A 16676-nucleotide genomic window follows, 5' to 3' on the forward strand; every position below is an offset into this window, starting at 1 on the left:
GACTGTTGACTTACTTCCCCAAAACACTCCCCCTGAGAAGGATTCTGTGAGAAGAAGTACGTGGATTCAAAAAAGGTGACATCCATGGTAATATATCGGTTCCCAGAGACTGGATCATAGTAGCGGTACCCTTTCTGATTCTCTGCATATCCAAGGAAGACACACTTCTTTGCCTTGGGATCAAGCTTCGAGCGGTGAGGACCAAGGATGTGTGCAAAGCAGACACACCCAAACACCCTGAGAGGAACATGAAACATCTCCCCCTGAGGAAAAAGAAGGCTGAATGGAGTGCTGAATTCAAGTATACGAGAAGGCACCCTGTTAATCAGATATACTGCTGTGAGAACTGCATCACCCCAAAACCGAACTGGAACTGTAGATGTGATCATCATGCTTCTTGCGGTCTCAACAATGTGTCTGTTCTTCCTTTCTGCAACACCATTCTGTTGTGGATTGTAGGAGCAGCTGCTCTGATGGACAACACCATATTCTAACAAGTACGGGGCAAGATGTCTTTCAAAATATTCCCTGGCATTGTCAGATCTGAACACCTTTATTCTTGTTCCAAACTGTGTTAGTACCATCTGATGAAATTGCCACACCAAGGATGGTACTTCAACGCGGGATTTCATCAGGTAAATCCAAGAGTATCGAGAGAAATCATCCACAAATAGGAGAAAATAGCGATAGCCTCCCATAGAAGGAACATGGTAAGGACCCCACACATCCGAATGAATAACATCAAAAGAAGAAAAACATCTTTTTTTACTAGTTTTAAAAGAATGCTTTCCAAGTTCAACAACCTTCACACTCCAGACTTGACAGACTAACAGACTCAAAAAGTTTTGGAAACAAAGAACTTAAAGAAGAAAAAGACAAATGGCCCAAACGATTATGCCAAAGCATAATCTGACTCACAGATCCTAACTCACTGCCCCTGCTAACATGATGACTCTGGTGAGGGGGAACATCCAGGAGGTAGATTCCATTCACTTCACGACCACTCCCAATCGTCCTCTTTGAATCCAGATCCTACAAAATACAACGCGCAGGAGAAAAAATTACTGAGCAGTTCAAATTCTTAGGCAAACTACTAACAGGTAACAAATTTGTGCTCAATCTGGGAATATGAAGGATAGAGGGTAAACAAATAGAATCATTAATCTTGACATATCCCTTCCTAGCAATAGGAACATGGGATCCATCAACAATGGAGACCCTATCTCTGCCAGAACAGAGCTGGTAAGAGGAAAAAATAGTGGAGCTATGGGTCATGGGCTTTGAGGCTCCAAAATCTATAATCCAATGAGGTCCCTCCTTACTTGAAGTGGAAACATAATTTGCAGTGACGTGTGAACTACCTGTGTGAGCAAAGGAGGTAGAGTGAGCTCCACTAATGCCACCTGTACCTTGTTGTCCGCTTGCGGCTGAACTGGAACTAGCTATATTCCGCTGGTTCAGAAGTAGCCCATACCTCTCAAGTTCGGCCCTTATTGCAGCAGTTGCAACAGACTCCAAAGCAGTTGTAGTAGGAGGGGCCGGAGTGTCACCGGTAACTCCCATGTGCGCATTTTCTTCTTATTTCTCAATCTAGTCGGCACAAGATGTGGGTGAAGCTTCCAACAAGTATCTCTTGTATGTTTAGGCTTCTTACAGTAGTCACAAACCAAGTCTCTTTTGTCTTCCTTCTTGATCTCACCGCCACTTTGTTTAGGTTTCACAACACTTACCATGGCAGACTGATTAGAAATTTGGGTTTTCATTATCACATCCCTCCTGCACTCCTCCTCTGACACAAAAGCATATGCTTGGGAGAGAGTGACACTATCCCTGGAAAGAAGATGCTGTCGTGCAATATCATACTCAGGGTTAAGGCTAACAAGGAATTCAAACACCCTATACTTCTCTAAATGTCTATGACAGGTAGCTGCATCCTTGATGGTTTCCCAAGCAAAGGTCTCCAAATGGTCAATCTCCTGCCACCAGGTCTTAAGGGCTGAAAAATAGGCTACAACAGATCTATCTCCCTGCCTTGTAGCAATAATCTGATTTCTCAGTTGATAAGCCCTAGCAACATTCTCCCTTTGTGAATAGGTTTCTGCAACCCCATTCCATATTTCCTTAGCAGTGTTTGCCCATAAGAAATTTTTACTTATATGTGGCAACATGGAATTACACAACCAAGTCATCACCATATAATTTTCCTGCACCCATCGGGAGTTGTTAGTTTCAGGTTTCACCTCTTCACCAGTGATATACCCTAATTTCCCATGAGGCCCAATGGCCATCTTTGTAGATTGTGACCATTCCAAGTAGTTTGCACCATCCAACCTAACTGTAGTAATGGTTCCAGCCCCGAAGGAATCTCCAGCACCCCTCCCACTGGTCTCATTTCACTCCCGGGCTTATTTTCAACTCTATGGCCTTCTATGCTTCTCAAAAAAGGTAAAGAAAATAACTAAAAATTGCAGCAAGATCAAACAAGACACCTTTTGGAACCAACAACACTTTCTTGGTGTCCTGGGCTTTCTTCCCACAAAAGATTCATTTTTCAGTGGGATGGGAGAAGAGAGAGAAAAACCAACCGCCCTCTCTAGAAGTCTCCAAACCACGTGGGACTTGAATCGCCCCTTACAAAAAACTCCAAGGAACCCTAAAAAACTAGGGCGCCACTTCCTAGGTTAAAATTGAAGAGTCCAGCAAAAACAAGACTCTTCCCCTTTTTCCAGTTTTTCCTGATTCTGATGAGAAACCCTAGATCAGCTACAGGGCACACAGATCCATCAAGAAAATCCAAAAGTTAGGCTTACCTGAGAGCTTCGATCAGCCTCTTAAATCACCATGCAGTTGGCCGATCTAGGGCTGCATGAGAGAACAACTTCAAGAACCTTTAACCTGCTCTAATACCAAGTAGAAATCACTATTTGCTGATTCAGTCAAGCTTCTTGTGAGAGAAAGAGGGGGAAGGTGAAGATTTCAGCAGTAGAGAAGGAAGGAGAAGAAGAAAAGAGTAGGAGGTCAACTAGAGTTATGAGAAAGTTAACCCTAGCCGCCAGCCCCTCATTATATTTATATTTAACTTAAAGATGAGATATTACAAGGATACCCTTAGTAGGGCGGCTACTAAAACTGAATAGTTGCAACTTTAAAAAATAAAAAACTAATGGGCCGAAGGCCCAACAACTTCCTAATTAAATAAAAACAAACTAAAGACAAACCGGGCCACTCAACAAAACAAACCGACCCACTCAACAACTTCCACAAAAAATTGGAAGTGAAACTTTGAAATAGCATAGTTTGTCGAAAACAGGCAAAAACTTTTCTTATGGTCACAGTCAGAATATACATATAGTCATCGCTTTAGTTGCTGCACTTCCTAAAGTTATTTGTGTGTGTAGGGGTTCTGTACAGAGATGCGGGGGATATATCTCAGGCTATTGAAGCATATGAGCACTGCCTTAAGATAGATCCTGATTCTCGTAATGCAGGCCAGGTAACTATTTATTGTGTTGAATTTCTCACTGTGACATCTAAAATACAGTTGCAATGCATGCAGGGGGCTAATAAACTCAAGTATATACAATGCTTCTGTTACAGTATTTTTTATCAATCCCTTTAGGCATTTTTATTTGCTCACCTTGCAGGATTCCTCTTGGGCACTCGTAAGGATATTAGTGCTAAAATGTATTCCCTTCCTGCATGTGAATTGTGGGGCTTTCCCTACAGAACTATTGTTGTTTGAAGTTAATATTAGGATAAACAATTGATACCTACAAATGCACATCAGGTTAAGCTCAACTTTGATGGCAGTAGTTTTGGAAACACAGGAAGATCAAGTATAGGTGGGGTGTTTAGGGATCACAATGTTTTGATATTGGCCCTCAATTCTGGACCCATGAGCCAAGTGAACTCAGCCAGAGTGGAATTTCTTGCCTTGTATCAAGGACCAATGTTTTAAAAAGTGTGGGAGGTATATGCCTGGAGGCACAACTCTAGATGAGGTGCCCCCAAAACGCCCTAAAGCTTATGTTAGAGGCATTGATACCTTTAAGGCATACACCTTTTTCATGACTAGAGGATGTGCCTCACGCACACCTCATACAAAAAGACAAAAAGAAAAGAAAAAAAGAAAGAAAAAAAAGTAAAAGAAAGGCAAGGGAAAGAGAAAGAAAGAAAGAGAAGAAAAAAAGAGAAAAGAAAGAAAAGAAACGGGAAGAAAAGAGAAGGGGAAAGAAAGTGGGACCCCAACCTCTTTTAAGGGGTGTAAACAGTTCGGATTTGAATTCGAATCGAGCAATATCCAAATTTGAATCCGATTAGAAAATTCGATATCCGACGGATATTGAAAATCAATGCTCGAATTTCAAATTCGATTAAATATTAGAATATTCAATTCGTTTCGAATTTGATTGACTAATTATTTTAGGTAATTACTAAATATATAAAATAAATATTTTATTTATATGAAGAATATAAATATATAAATTATTTACAATATTTAAATATTTTATATATTATATATAATAATTAAATAATTGATCGAGTTTGGATATTTATCCAATAGAATCAGTCAATCAGGTCATATCCAAATTTGACTGATTACAATATTCAAATTGTCCGAATTCGATTTGATTATGTTGAATCTCGAATTCAAAATTGGATTTTCGAATACCGTTCACACTCCTATCCCTTTTCAATGCAGCCCAATTTGCGTTGTTTGTGCTAGGGGGGTCTTGCTTTGCTCCGGCTTGCTTGCTTCGCTTGCTCGTGTTATGCATCTTCAATTCTTGTAAATATAAAAGATTTTTATTAAAATCAAAGAAAATAAAATCCTCCCTCTTCTTCTTCCTCCTCCCCCTCTTTCTTTTTCTTCTTCCTCATCCCCCTCTTATGGAGGCTTACACCTCTTACATTCTGAACTACACCTCATGCCTCCAGGTAGTGGGACATCTCGCACTGCACCTCCGTGTTTTAAAACATTGTCAAGGACTAAATCTGGGGAAGTTATTAAATTACAAGGACAGTGGTGGAAGGAGATTCTCGGTTAACTATGAACTGCCTAAAGCATCACAACCAGGGACCATGGAAATAGACATTTTGAGGGATGTGAAACAGCATTCGCAAGAAATGAGAGCAGAATTTTATGATTGCGAACACACTTTTTTTGGTCGAGGATGCTTGGTGATGCATATTGCATTGTATATGTACAGTGAATTGTTCAAGTGTTTCAATTCCAACATCAAGGTTTCTGTAAGGGGGGAAGTCTTTGTCTTGCTTAAGTGCCATTTATTTTTGTTTAATTTTGTGTGTCATTGGGATATCTAATATGTTAAAACCTCTGGTATAGTGTTCACATATTTTTATATTCTTGTTTTGATCTCTGTTAGGAAGTGAGGGGAGTTGAAAAAATCAGGGAGCTCATACATATACACAGGACTTACACACAAGAGTTGGACACCACCTTTAACCTCAAAGCCCAAAAACTTAAGCTATTAGGCTGTGGACCAATTAAGTTGGTAGTGTACTGTCTCTTATTTATCTATTTTTCTGGAAATGTTCTGAGAGCTGGGCTTGATTATTAATCAAGTCTTGTGTAAGAGTGACAGTGGTTCTCCATCATGAGTACTGTGCTGGTTGTGTATTGAGCAAGAGATTTAAGCTACCATGATAATCATCTAACCAGTTGGAGGGTTGTCTTGACTCTTGACATGTATAAGAACTTCACTGCTGCTGTTTTTGTTGTTGTCATTATTGGTCTTTGTTATCTATTTTTTTCCTGTATTTTTCCTTTTTCTGGGTGGGGGAGTTAGAGGTTGGTGAGAAGATTGTATGTTAAGAACTTGAGATAGAGGTATTGATTGTTGAATCCTGGAGAGTTCTGGAGAGTCCTGGAGAGCTGAAATAATCCCTTAACTCATGACTACAGGAGAAGCAAAGAAACTGATTTATCTTACAAAAATATTCCTTGATACCTTCTCTTTCTTCACTTTTCTCTCAGCCTATTATTTGTTGCAACATTAATTCAAGAATATGGTATGTCCCATTCTAGCAATCTATTTCTCTATAGATGATTTTAATTAGGACCATATAAGCCCTTGCATCTGTATGCACTTGATATTAATTTGAAAATTTAAATTTGTTTGCATTTTATTATAAAATATAAGTAAATGAAGAATTCATCAAGAATTGTTACATTTGCTTTCAACTCAACCCGTTTTATATGATGACACAGAAAATTAAGGTGCTATGGGTAGATGCAATGTAAATATCAATAGACATTGTAGCACCTTATTCAGTAATAGCTGCATATTTATCTTATTTTTTCTTCTGTGGATAAAGATGATTGTTATTGGGTTTTAGCTAAAATGCTTTTTCTGTTCTTTAATACTGCAGAATCGCTTACTTGCAATGAACTACATAAATGAAGGCAATGATGATAAACTTTTTGAAGCACATAGGTATTGATAAATTTCTATTACCAACTTCTTCCACAGAAAATCTCCATTTCCTGGCAGGTCTGTTTGTGCATACACTCTTTATCTTGATGTTGTTGCAGAAAGTCAATTGTAGTGCTTTATCCTCTTACCTCTCCCTGTTCAAGTTTTGATCCCCAAGCATTTTGTTTCCCGTCAGGCAAGAGGGATTTGAAGATTAATGTTTTGCATGTTTGGGATTAAGTGAATCTTGTTTCTTATTTTAGGACCTTATTAGAATAAGCGTGTTCCTACTAAACATCATATGTGTTGAGCTAATCATTTTTTAGTGTAGAAAACAGGCTAAGGTTTGTCTCCTAGGTCTTAGGAGCCACTTTTCTTCTAGATAAACTTCTACTGTCTGTTCCTTCTTTCTGTTTTTCTTTTTCTTTTTGATAGTACAAGGTAAACTCAATAAAAGTAAAAAAATCTTAACAACTTGTCAAGTGACAAGGAGTCACCAACACAATTGGAAAAGAAAATAAAAAAACATTAAGATTGACACTTCCAATTCTCATTACAGAACATCTAGTTTCTTTTTTTATAATGTCAAGTATTGTATTGATGTATTGAAATAAGGGAATTTCCAGAAAGGCACACTTTACGTGGTTATGAAGATAAACCATGCACATTCTTGTATAGAGCCACAAACATTACATGCATCAAAAGAAAAAAGTATGTTGTCCCAATGCACGGAGAAATGAATTAGCTTTAGCTCTATCACTCCCTTTGAAACTGAGCTATTTGATTCTTTTCTTGTTTCTTTGGGATCTTATTCGGATTATATACTAGTTGAAAATGCTCTGACTTGCACTGATGATTTCTTTGGGGACTGATTTGGTGCACCCCAGTTTTGATAGATAGGGCACATCCCCCTTTATCAAAAATAGGATGTGCCCTAATCACTTCTATTTTTTAATTGGTTTTCAAGATGTCGGTTTGAATAACACAAAAATGTTAACCTATTTGTTAAATATACATCTTAAATCAACTATTTATTTGCAGGGATTGGGGTAGACGCTTTATGAGGTTATATCCACAGTACACATCTTGGGACAACCCAAAAGATCCAGAACGATCACTTGTTATTGGATATGTCTCTCCGGATTACTTTACTCATTCTGTATCATATTTCATCGAGGCACCTCTTGTCCATCATAATTATGCAAATTACAAGGTTGTTGTGTACTCTGCAGTTGTGAAGGTATTTCTTACTTGGAGATTTTACTTCCAGATGATTATAGATTGTTAACTTCATATTATCATTTATCTGATAGAAATTAAGTCCACCTTTAACATAGTGTTGAGTTGGGCCTAGTTGTTTTTATTCTTATTTTAAGTTATTTAGTTAGGAAGTTGTTGGGCTTTAGGCCCATTAGTTTATGTTTTTAAGTTGTGACTGTTCAGCTACATTAGTAGCCGCCCTACTAAGGGCATCCTTGTAATATCTCATCCTTTAAGTTTAAGTATAAATATAATGAGGGGTTGGCGGCTAGGGTTTATCTAAGAATCCTGGTTGACTTCTTACTCTTTTCTCCTTCTCTTTTCTTCTCTATTGCTGAAATCTTCATCTTCCTCTTCTTTCCCTTCACAAGAAATTCGGCTAAATCTGCAATCAATGATTTCTACTTGGTATCAGAGTAGGCCGAAGGTTCCTTGAGTTGTTTTCTCATGCAGCCCTAGATCGGCCGACTGCATGGTGATTTAAGAGGCTGATCGAAGCTCTCAGGTAAGCCCAGTTTTTGGATTTTTTGGTGGATCTGTTTGCCTTGTAGCTGGTCTAGTGTTTCTCATCAAAATCAGGAAAAATTGGAGAAAGGGGAAGAGTCCTGTTTCTATTGGACTCTTCTATTTTGACCTAGGAAGTGGCGCCCTAATTTTTTAGGGTTCCTTGGAGTTTTTTTGTAAGGGGCGGTTCAAGTCCTGCTTGATTTGGAGGCTTCTAGAGAGAGCGACTGCCTCTTCTTTCTCTTTTTCCGTCCCGCAGAAAAGGAATCATTTGTGGGAAGACGGTCTAGGACACTAGAAATGTGTTGTTGGATCCATAAGTGTTTCGTTTGATCTTTTTGCGTATTTCAATTATTTTCTTTACACTTTTTGAGAATCATGGAGGGTCACGGAGTTGAAAATAAGACCAGGAGTGAAATGGGACCAATGGGAAGGAGATGCTAGAGACCTTTTCGGGACTGGGACCATTACTACTGTTAGGTTGGATGGTGCAAACTACTTAAAATGGTCACAATCTGCAAAGATGTCCATTGGTGCTCGTGGGAAATTAGGGTATATCATTATTGATAAAAAAAAAAATTAGGGTATATCACTGGTGAAAAAGTGAAACCCGAAACTAACAACTCTCGGTGGGTACATGAGAATTATATGGTGATGACTTGGTTGTGTAATTCCATGTTGCCCCATATAAGTAAAAATTTTTTATGGGCAAATATAGCTAAGGAAATATGGGATGGGGTTGCAGAAACCTATTCATAGAGGGGGAATGTTGCTAGGGCTTATCAGTTGAGAAATCAGATTATTTCTACAAGGCAGGGAGATAGACCTGTTTAGCCTATTTTTCAGCCCTTAAAACCCTGTGGCAGGAGATTGACCATTTAGAGACATTTGCTTGGGAAACCACTAAGGATGCAACTACCTATCAGAAACATCTAGAAAAGTATAAGGTGTTTGAATTTCTTGTTGGCCTTAATCCTAAGTATGATATTGCAAGACAACATCTTCTTTCTAGGGACAATGTTACCCTCTCCTAGGCATATGCCTTTGTGTCAGGGGAGGAGAGCAGGAGAGATGTGATGATGAAAAATCTTGTTTCTGATCAGTCTGCCATGGTGAGTACTGTGAAACCTAAACAAAGTGGAGATCGGGGTGGTAGTGAAATCAAGAAGGAAGATAAAAGATTTGATCTGACTACTGTAAGAAGCCTAAACACACGAGAGATACTTGTTGGAAGCTTCACCCACATCTTGTGCTGACTAGACTGAAAAATAAGAAGGGAAATGCACACATGGCAGTTACTGGTGACATTCCGGCCCCTCCTACTACAACTGCTCTGGAGTCTGTTGTAGCTGCTGCAGTAAGGGCTGAACTTGAGAGGTATGGGCAACTTCTGAACCAGCGGGATACAACCAGTTCCAGTTCAGTAGCAAGCGGACAACAAGGTACAGGTGGTACTGGTGGAGTCCACTTTACTTCCTTTGCTTACACAAGTAGTTCACACATCACTGCAAATTATGTTTCTACTTTAGGTAAGGAGGGACCTCCTTGGATTATAGATTCTGTAGCCTCAGAGCACATGACTCATAGCTTTACTATTTTTTCTTCTTACTAGCTTTGTTCTGGCAGAGATAGGGTCTCCACAGCTGATGGATCCCATGTTCCCATTGCTGGGAAGGGATCTGTCAAGATTAGTGATTCTATTTTTCTACCCTCTGTCCTTCATGTTCCTAGATTGAGCACTGATTTGTTATTTGTTAGTAGTTTGATTAAGAACCTGAACTGCTCAGTAATTTTTTCTCCTAGTCATTGTATTTTGCAGGATCTAGATTCAAAGAGGACGATTGGGAGTGGTCGTGAAGTGAATGGGATCTACCTCCTGGATGTGCTTCCTCCTCATCAGAGTCATCATGTCAGCAAGGATAGTGTCAGGGTCTGTGGGTCAAATTATACTTTGGCATAATCGTTTGGACCATTTACCTTTTTCTTCTTTGAGTCTTTTGTTTCCAAATCTTTTTGAGTCTGTTAGTTTGTCAAGTCTGGAGTGTGAAGGTTGTCAACTTGGAAAGCATTGTAGACATTCATTTAAGTCTAATAATAAAAGGTGTTATTCTTTTGATGTTATTCATTTTGATGTGTGGGGACCTTACCATGTTTCTTCCATGGGAGGCTATCGATATTCTCTTATTTGTGGATGATTTCTCATGATGCTTTTAGATTTACCTGATGAGATCCCGCGACGAAGTACCATCTTTGGTGAGGCAATTTTATTAGATGGTGCTAACACATTTTGGAACAAGAATAAAGGTGTTCAGATTAGACAATTCTAGGGAATATTTTGAAAAACACCTTGCCTCATATCTGTTAGAATATGGTGCTGTCCATCAGAGCAGTTGTCCCTATAATCCACAACAGAATGGTGTTGCAAAAAGGAAGGACAGACACATTGTTGATATTGCAAAAAGCATGATGATCACATCTACAGTTCCAGTTCGGTTTTGGGGTGATGTAGTTCTCACAGTAGTATATCTGATTAACATGGTGCCCTCTTGTATACTTGGATTCAGCACCCCATTTAGTCTCATTTTTCTTGAGGGGGAGATGTTTCATATAATCCTCTCAGGGTGTTTGGGTGTGTCTGCTTTGGACATATCATTGGTCCTCACCGCTCAAAGCTTGATCCCAAGGCAAAGAAGTATGTCTTCCTTGGATATGTAGAAAATTAAAAAGGGTACTACTGCTATGATCCTGTCTCTGGGAGCCTGTATGTTACCACTGATATCACCTTTTTTGAATCCACATGCTTCTTCTCAAAGAATCTTTCTCAGGAGGAGTGTTTTGGGGAAGTGAGTCAACAGTCTATTCCTCTTCTAGTTCCAGTCCCTGTGTCTATTCTTGTGCTTGACCCTTCTGTGTCACCTACCTTACCACCTCATTTGCTTCCTGCTTCTCAGCATTACCTACGACAGTGACTTCACAAGGAGGTTGATTCCATTGTAGCAGAACTCACATCACTTCTTGTCAGTTCGTTGGAGACTCCAGATTCATTCGACATGGATTTAGGTATTCCTCTTGGTCCTGCTACTGTTTCAGTTCCCATTTGATTCTACTAACCCTGTTACAGATAACCTTGATCTTCCTATTGCTCTCAGAAAAGGGAAGAGAAAGTGTACTGCTAATTGTATTTCACAGTACTTATCCTACAATGGACTTTCTCCTTTCTACTGTGTTTTTTTCTCTTCTCTTGATTCAGTGTCTATACCCAAGGGTGTTAGTGAGGCTCTCTCCAAACCTGAGTGGAAGACAACTACGCAGGAGGAGATAGAGGCTTTGATTAAGAATCGGACATGGGACATTGTGGACCTACCAGAAGGCAAGGAGACGGTTGGATGCAGATGGGTTTACTGATCAGAACCATAGAATCAATGCATAAAAAGGTAAGACAGTAAAGGACATTGGGAGATATCAGAGACTTGTGGGTCGACTGATATACTTGTGTATGACAAGACCAGGCATTTCCTATGCAGTAAGTTTGGTAAGTCAATACATGCATGTTCCACGAGTCCAGCATTGGGAGGCAGTTGGCAGGATTCTTGCTTATCTGAAGGGACACCCGGGCGGAGGCATATTGTTTACTGATCATGGACAGTTGAAACTAGAGGCTTATACATATGCAGATTGGGCAGGATGCCTTGATGACAGGAGATCAACTTCAGGAGTGTGCACCCTTGTTTGGGGTAACCTTGTCTCGTGGAAGAGTAAGAAACAAACAGTGGTGGCAAGACCAAGTGCTGAAGCTGAATACAGGGCCATGGCACATGGAGTTTCAGAACTTTTTGGATCCGTTCCCTTTTAGAAGAAATTGGTGTATATGCAGAAGAACCTATGATGTTGTATTGTGATACCAGGCAGCAATTAACATTGCCCATAACCTAGTCCAGCATGACCGAACTAAGCACATTGAAGTGGATAGACATTTTATCAGAGAAAGAGTGACTTCTGGAGAAGTTTGTCTTCCATACATTGCTTCTGATCTGCAGTTTGCTGATGTTCTCACAAAAGGTGTTGCAAAGAACAAGCTGGAACATGATCTACACAAATTGGGAATGTGTGACATTTACTCCCAACTTGAGGGGGAGTGTTGAGTTGGGCCTAGTTGTTTTTATTCTTATTTTAAGTTATTTAGTTAGGAAGTTGTTAGGCTTTAGGCCCATTAGTTTATGTTTTTAAGTTGTGACTGTTCAGCTACATTAGTAGCCGCCCTATTAAGGGCATCCTTGTAATATATCATCCTTTAAGTTAAGTATAAATACAATGAGGGGTTGGCGGCTAGGGTTTATCTAAGAATCCTGGTTGACTTCCTGCTCTTTTCTCCTTCTCTTTTCTTCTCTACTGCTGAAATCTTCATCTTCCTCCTCTTTCCCTTCACAAGAAATTCGACTAAATCTGCAATATGTGATTTCTACTCATAGTAAAGGCAATGATACATTTGTCTCAAGATGGCTTATTGGAGCACAAACATCCTTGGTAATATTGTCATTGATCATGCCATTTTTGCTGCAATTTGTCAGTGCAAGAGATTCAATCATAAGGTTGAGTTATTAAGAAGTGATTTGTCTAGTAATGTAAATTCAAATCATCAAATCCCAAAAGTAAATTTCTGTACAATTGCCCTGAGGGATGTATACCTAGAACTCTATGTTATTATATTAATTCCCAACATCCAAGTATAGTTAATTCAGTAGCTTCCAATAGGAACATATTTGTTGGCCTGAACCTTTTATGTGAGAAGCCAAGTTAAAGCGGAGCTTTTGGCTCTACTAGGGTATAATAAGGATGTTTTCTTCTGGTGTTTGGCCTTTGTGCCACTATATTGAAGATGCTTGATCATCTGAACAACTCGTTCATCTAGCCCCCTAGATCAGCCAATCAATTGTAAATGTTATGAATGGAGGGAGGGTAGAGAGGAGTGCATCATATTAGGTTTCTACCTAAAGAGTGGCTGTGGTTTGTGGGTTGTTTTGAGATGATGATGATGATATAGTTTGGCCCCTTATAGGGTCCTAGAGATAGGCGTGCCTTATATTGTGGACTCTACCTAAAGATTGCTTGTGGGTTGTATTGAGTAATTTGAGTTGATGATTATATAGGTTTTGGGGCCTATTTGGGATGATGATATATTTTGGCCCCTCACAGGTCCTTTGGGCCCTATTTCCTTAAGTGAGAACTGTAAATTTCCTATTAATCCTTTTTGTAGAAAGCATTTATTGGCCTATTGGGTGTGCTAAGCGCCAATTAGACTTCTTTCTTTGTAGAGTTTCACAAGAATTGATCTTTAAGAGGAACACTTCCCAGCAGAAAGCCTGATTTTGTGAGGGATAGACTGAGGCCAAGTGAAATTAGATGGAAAGTCTAGAGAGAGGGTAGTAGTAGTCAATGAATTGATAAATGAGATACAAGAAAATAAGCTTGATAGATTAAATATCCACATGTGAGAACCAGGAGTTGAATTATCTAGAAGGAAAAACACCATCCTGAAGCAATATGAGGCCTGAAATTTGTTTCTCCTAAGCAAGGTTCAGAAAATTGATAGGCCCGATATGCCTCTACTGGCGTATCGGGCGATATCGATAGTGTGTTTTATTTATTTTATTTTATTTTCTTTCGAAACCAGGTTCAGGGGGCCGATTTAGGGCTCCTCCACCCCCTGAACCGGTCAGAACCCTAACACACCCCCTGTAGGGGCGTATCGGGAAGCCACCAGCACAATATGTATCGGCCGATACGTATCGATACTTTGAACCTTGCTCCTAAGAGCAAAATTTCAAGGTTTACAAAAAGTCCCTTAGGCCTCTCCTAAGACCAAAAACTCAAAGTCCTCAGGCTCTTTTTGTTAGGTGTTTTGTAATGGTTTATCAACTTCTAAATTGCCTTTTATTGCTGTTTGTGAACTAGTAATGGTCTATTAAAGGGATCATCTTTTTATGAACAGGCTTAGCCCTGCTTGCCTTGCCCACCCGCAAATATCCGGGCCTGGGCAGCCATATTTTTGTCTAAAGCAACCCAGGATCTGCATCAATCCCACACACAATGTTGGCTGGGCTCAGACCAATTGACCAAGCATTGCCTTGGGCCTAGCTAGCCCACCCTCGTCTGGCCCGGAAATTATTTGTATATATAGTATAGTATTATATCTTATATATGTATAATGCTTTGCATTTTTTTGTAATAATGTAGCATGTATGTCATGTATATAAGGCATTATATATTAATATACTAGCGGGGCCCCGTGCGATGCATAGGAAAATCAAAAGATTGATTAATTTTATTAAATTGGAAAATTTAATAATTTTCATAATTAATGGTAATTTACATTGGTTTTTAATACTTATTGGGAAATTTTAATTTATTGATTTCCATAAAATAATTTCATGGTTTTTATAATTTAATTAGTGAAAGTTAATTCAAAGAAAATCTAATTTACTGAAATTTTTGTAGTTTCAGTAATTAATTATTCATAAATTTATTGGAATATTTAGTGTAAATAATTTACTCTATTAATTAAATTATAATACTTATTATCAGTTTTAGAAAACTAATTTATTAAACGAATTTTCAGAAAATTAACTTACCAAAATTAAATTCATTTCAGAAAATTATCATTAAAGTATTAAATTATTAAAAAAAAATTACATTATAATTAAATTATTTAAATTATAAATAAATTACGTAATCATTTACGATAACAATAATTATTAAAATTTTCTTCTGATTATATAATTACAGTAATCATTAGTTATTTTCCAGTTATTTTTTTTTTCAAATTGTTTTTCGGAAATATGTTTTCAGATATTTATTGAATTACTTTCAGAAAAATGTTTAATCGCGGTATTTTATTGCAATACTTAATTTTCACAAAATTATTTTCAGAAAATATTTAATTCTGATTATGTTATTGGAATATTTAATTTTCAGAAAATTAATTTCCTGAATATTTAATTAACTCTAATAATATATTTCCTGAAAATTAAATTTAAAAAATTATACTTAAAAGATGATGTTATAATAAATGTTCTATTAATTAACTGTTCTTTTTAGCAATTTGTCTACTAATTATTAGTAAATTAACATAAAATTTCTACTAATAATTTACCATTAATTACCTATTAATTATATTTAATTCAATATTCATTAACAACTATTAATGAATATTGTGCGCAACACCTTGGAAGGCCATTCACAACACCCTTCCTCAATTCCTCAATTTTATCAGGTATGAAGTTTGTTCTGGCAACACTGTTCATTTTTGGGAGGATATTTGGGTAGGAGACACACCTTTAAAGGATCTGTTCCCTTCACTATTTTTTGTTTCTTTGTACAAAAAAGAGGTGGTCTCAAAATTTGTCTCACCTTTGGGAACACCCTTAGATCCTACTTGGGATTTTGGGTTTCGTTGAAGACTTAGGGATGATGAAATTGTATCTCTTTCTGTCTTGCTTGGTTGTCTTAATCAGGTTTGTTTGGATCCCTCCAAGCCAGATAAGAGGGTATGGACTCCTAGACCCAATGGAACCTTCACTTATGCTTCTTTCTTCAAGTCCATCTCTCAACTTTCTACTCACCAACTCTTTCCGTCAAAAGAAGTTTGGTGTAGGCCAATTCCCCAAAAAATTATGGCGTTTTGTTGGGAAGTATTCCATGGGAAAGTAAATACTCTAGATAACCTACAAAAGAGAAGACCTTTCCTCTGTATTTCTCCTAATCGGTGTATCCTCTGTAGAGCTCACAGTGAGGATTGTTACAACCTATTAATATCTTGTTCTTTTTCTGCAGACCTTTGGGCTTGGCTACTTTTGTTGTTTGGGAGTAGTTGGAGTCTATCGGCAGAAGTTCACATGCTCTTCAACTATTCTACTTTTTATTGGCCCACAAAAATAGGGAGAATTATGTGGAGAAGTGCCCGTGCTGCCTTGATTTGGACTCTTTGGGAAGTAAGGAATGTTAGAATTTTTCAAGGAAAGGAAATGAGCAGTCGGGAATTGAAAGACTGTTAAATAGGGCAATACTTTGGCTGAAGACCTTAGAAATCTTTCATCAATTCTCCTTTAATGACCTTTGGAGAAATTGGTCAGCAGTAGTGAGGTGTTCACCCTTAAAGGACAAATCAATTACAAGCGGGTCTCCTCCATCCGAAGGCTCACTGAAGTTGAACTTTGATGGAAGTAGCATGGGTAATCCAGGATTATCCGAAATGGGGGGTGCTTTGAGAAATGTGAAGGGAGAGATTTTGTTGCTCTACTCAGGTCCCTTGGGGATTGGGGACTCCATTAGGGCAGAACTTTTAGCTGCTGTACAAGGGGTGCAATTTGCAAACCAGCTGGGGGTACAACACCTAACAATCGAGGGGGATTCCAAAGTGGTGGTGGGTTGGCTGAAAAATTCTGAAGAGGCTATGTGGCATTACAAGAATGAAATGAA

General features: G+C 38.4%; 1 protein-coding gene across 4 annotated transcripts in view; it reads left to right on the plus strand.

Moving 5' to 3' along the window:
- SPY (Tetratricopeptide repeat (TPR)-like superfamily protein) overlaps positions 1-16676 on the plus strand; it is a 61078-nt gene that overhangs the window by 23120 nt on the left and 21282 nt on the right. For all 4 annotated transcript variants that reach the window (XM_010247541.3, XM_010247534.3, XM_010247525.3 and 1 more), the window contains 3 exons: positions 3399-3493; positions 6394-6458; positions 7479-7677. In XM_010247541.3, coding sequence (XP_010245843.1) covers positions 3399-3493; positions 6394-6458; positions 7479-7677 — 359 coding nt within the window. The remainder of the gene's footprint in view (positions 1-3398; positions 3494-6393; positions 6459-7478; positions 7678-16676) is intronic.

The sequence above is a fragment of the Nelumbo nucifera genome, chromosome 6 (genome assembly GCF_055504915.1).
Source record: "Nelumbo nucifera cultivar China Antique chromosome 6, China Antique-T2T, whole genome shotgun sequence".
In the NCBI taxonomy this organism is placed as follows: domain Eukaryota; kingdom Viridiplantae; phylum Streptophyta; class Magnoliopsida; order Proteales; family Nelumbonaceae; genus Nelumbo; species Nelumbo nucifera.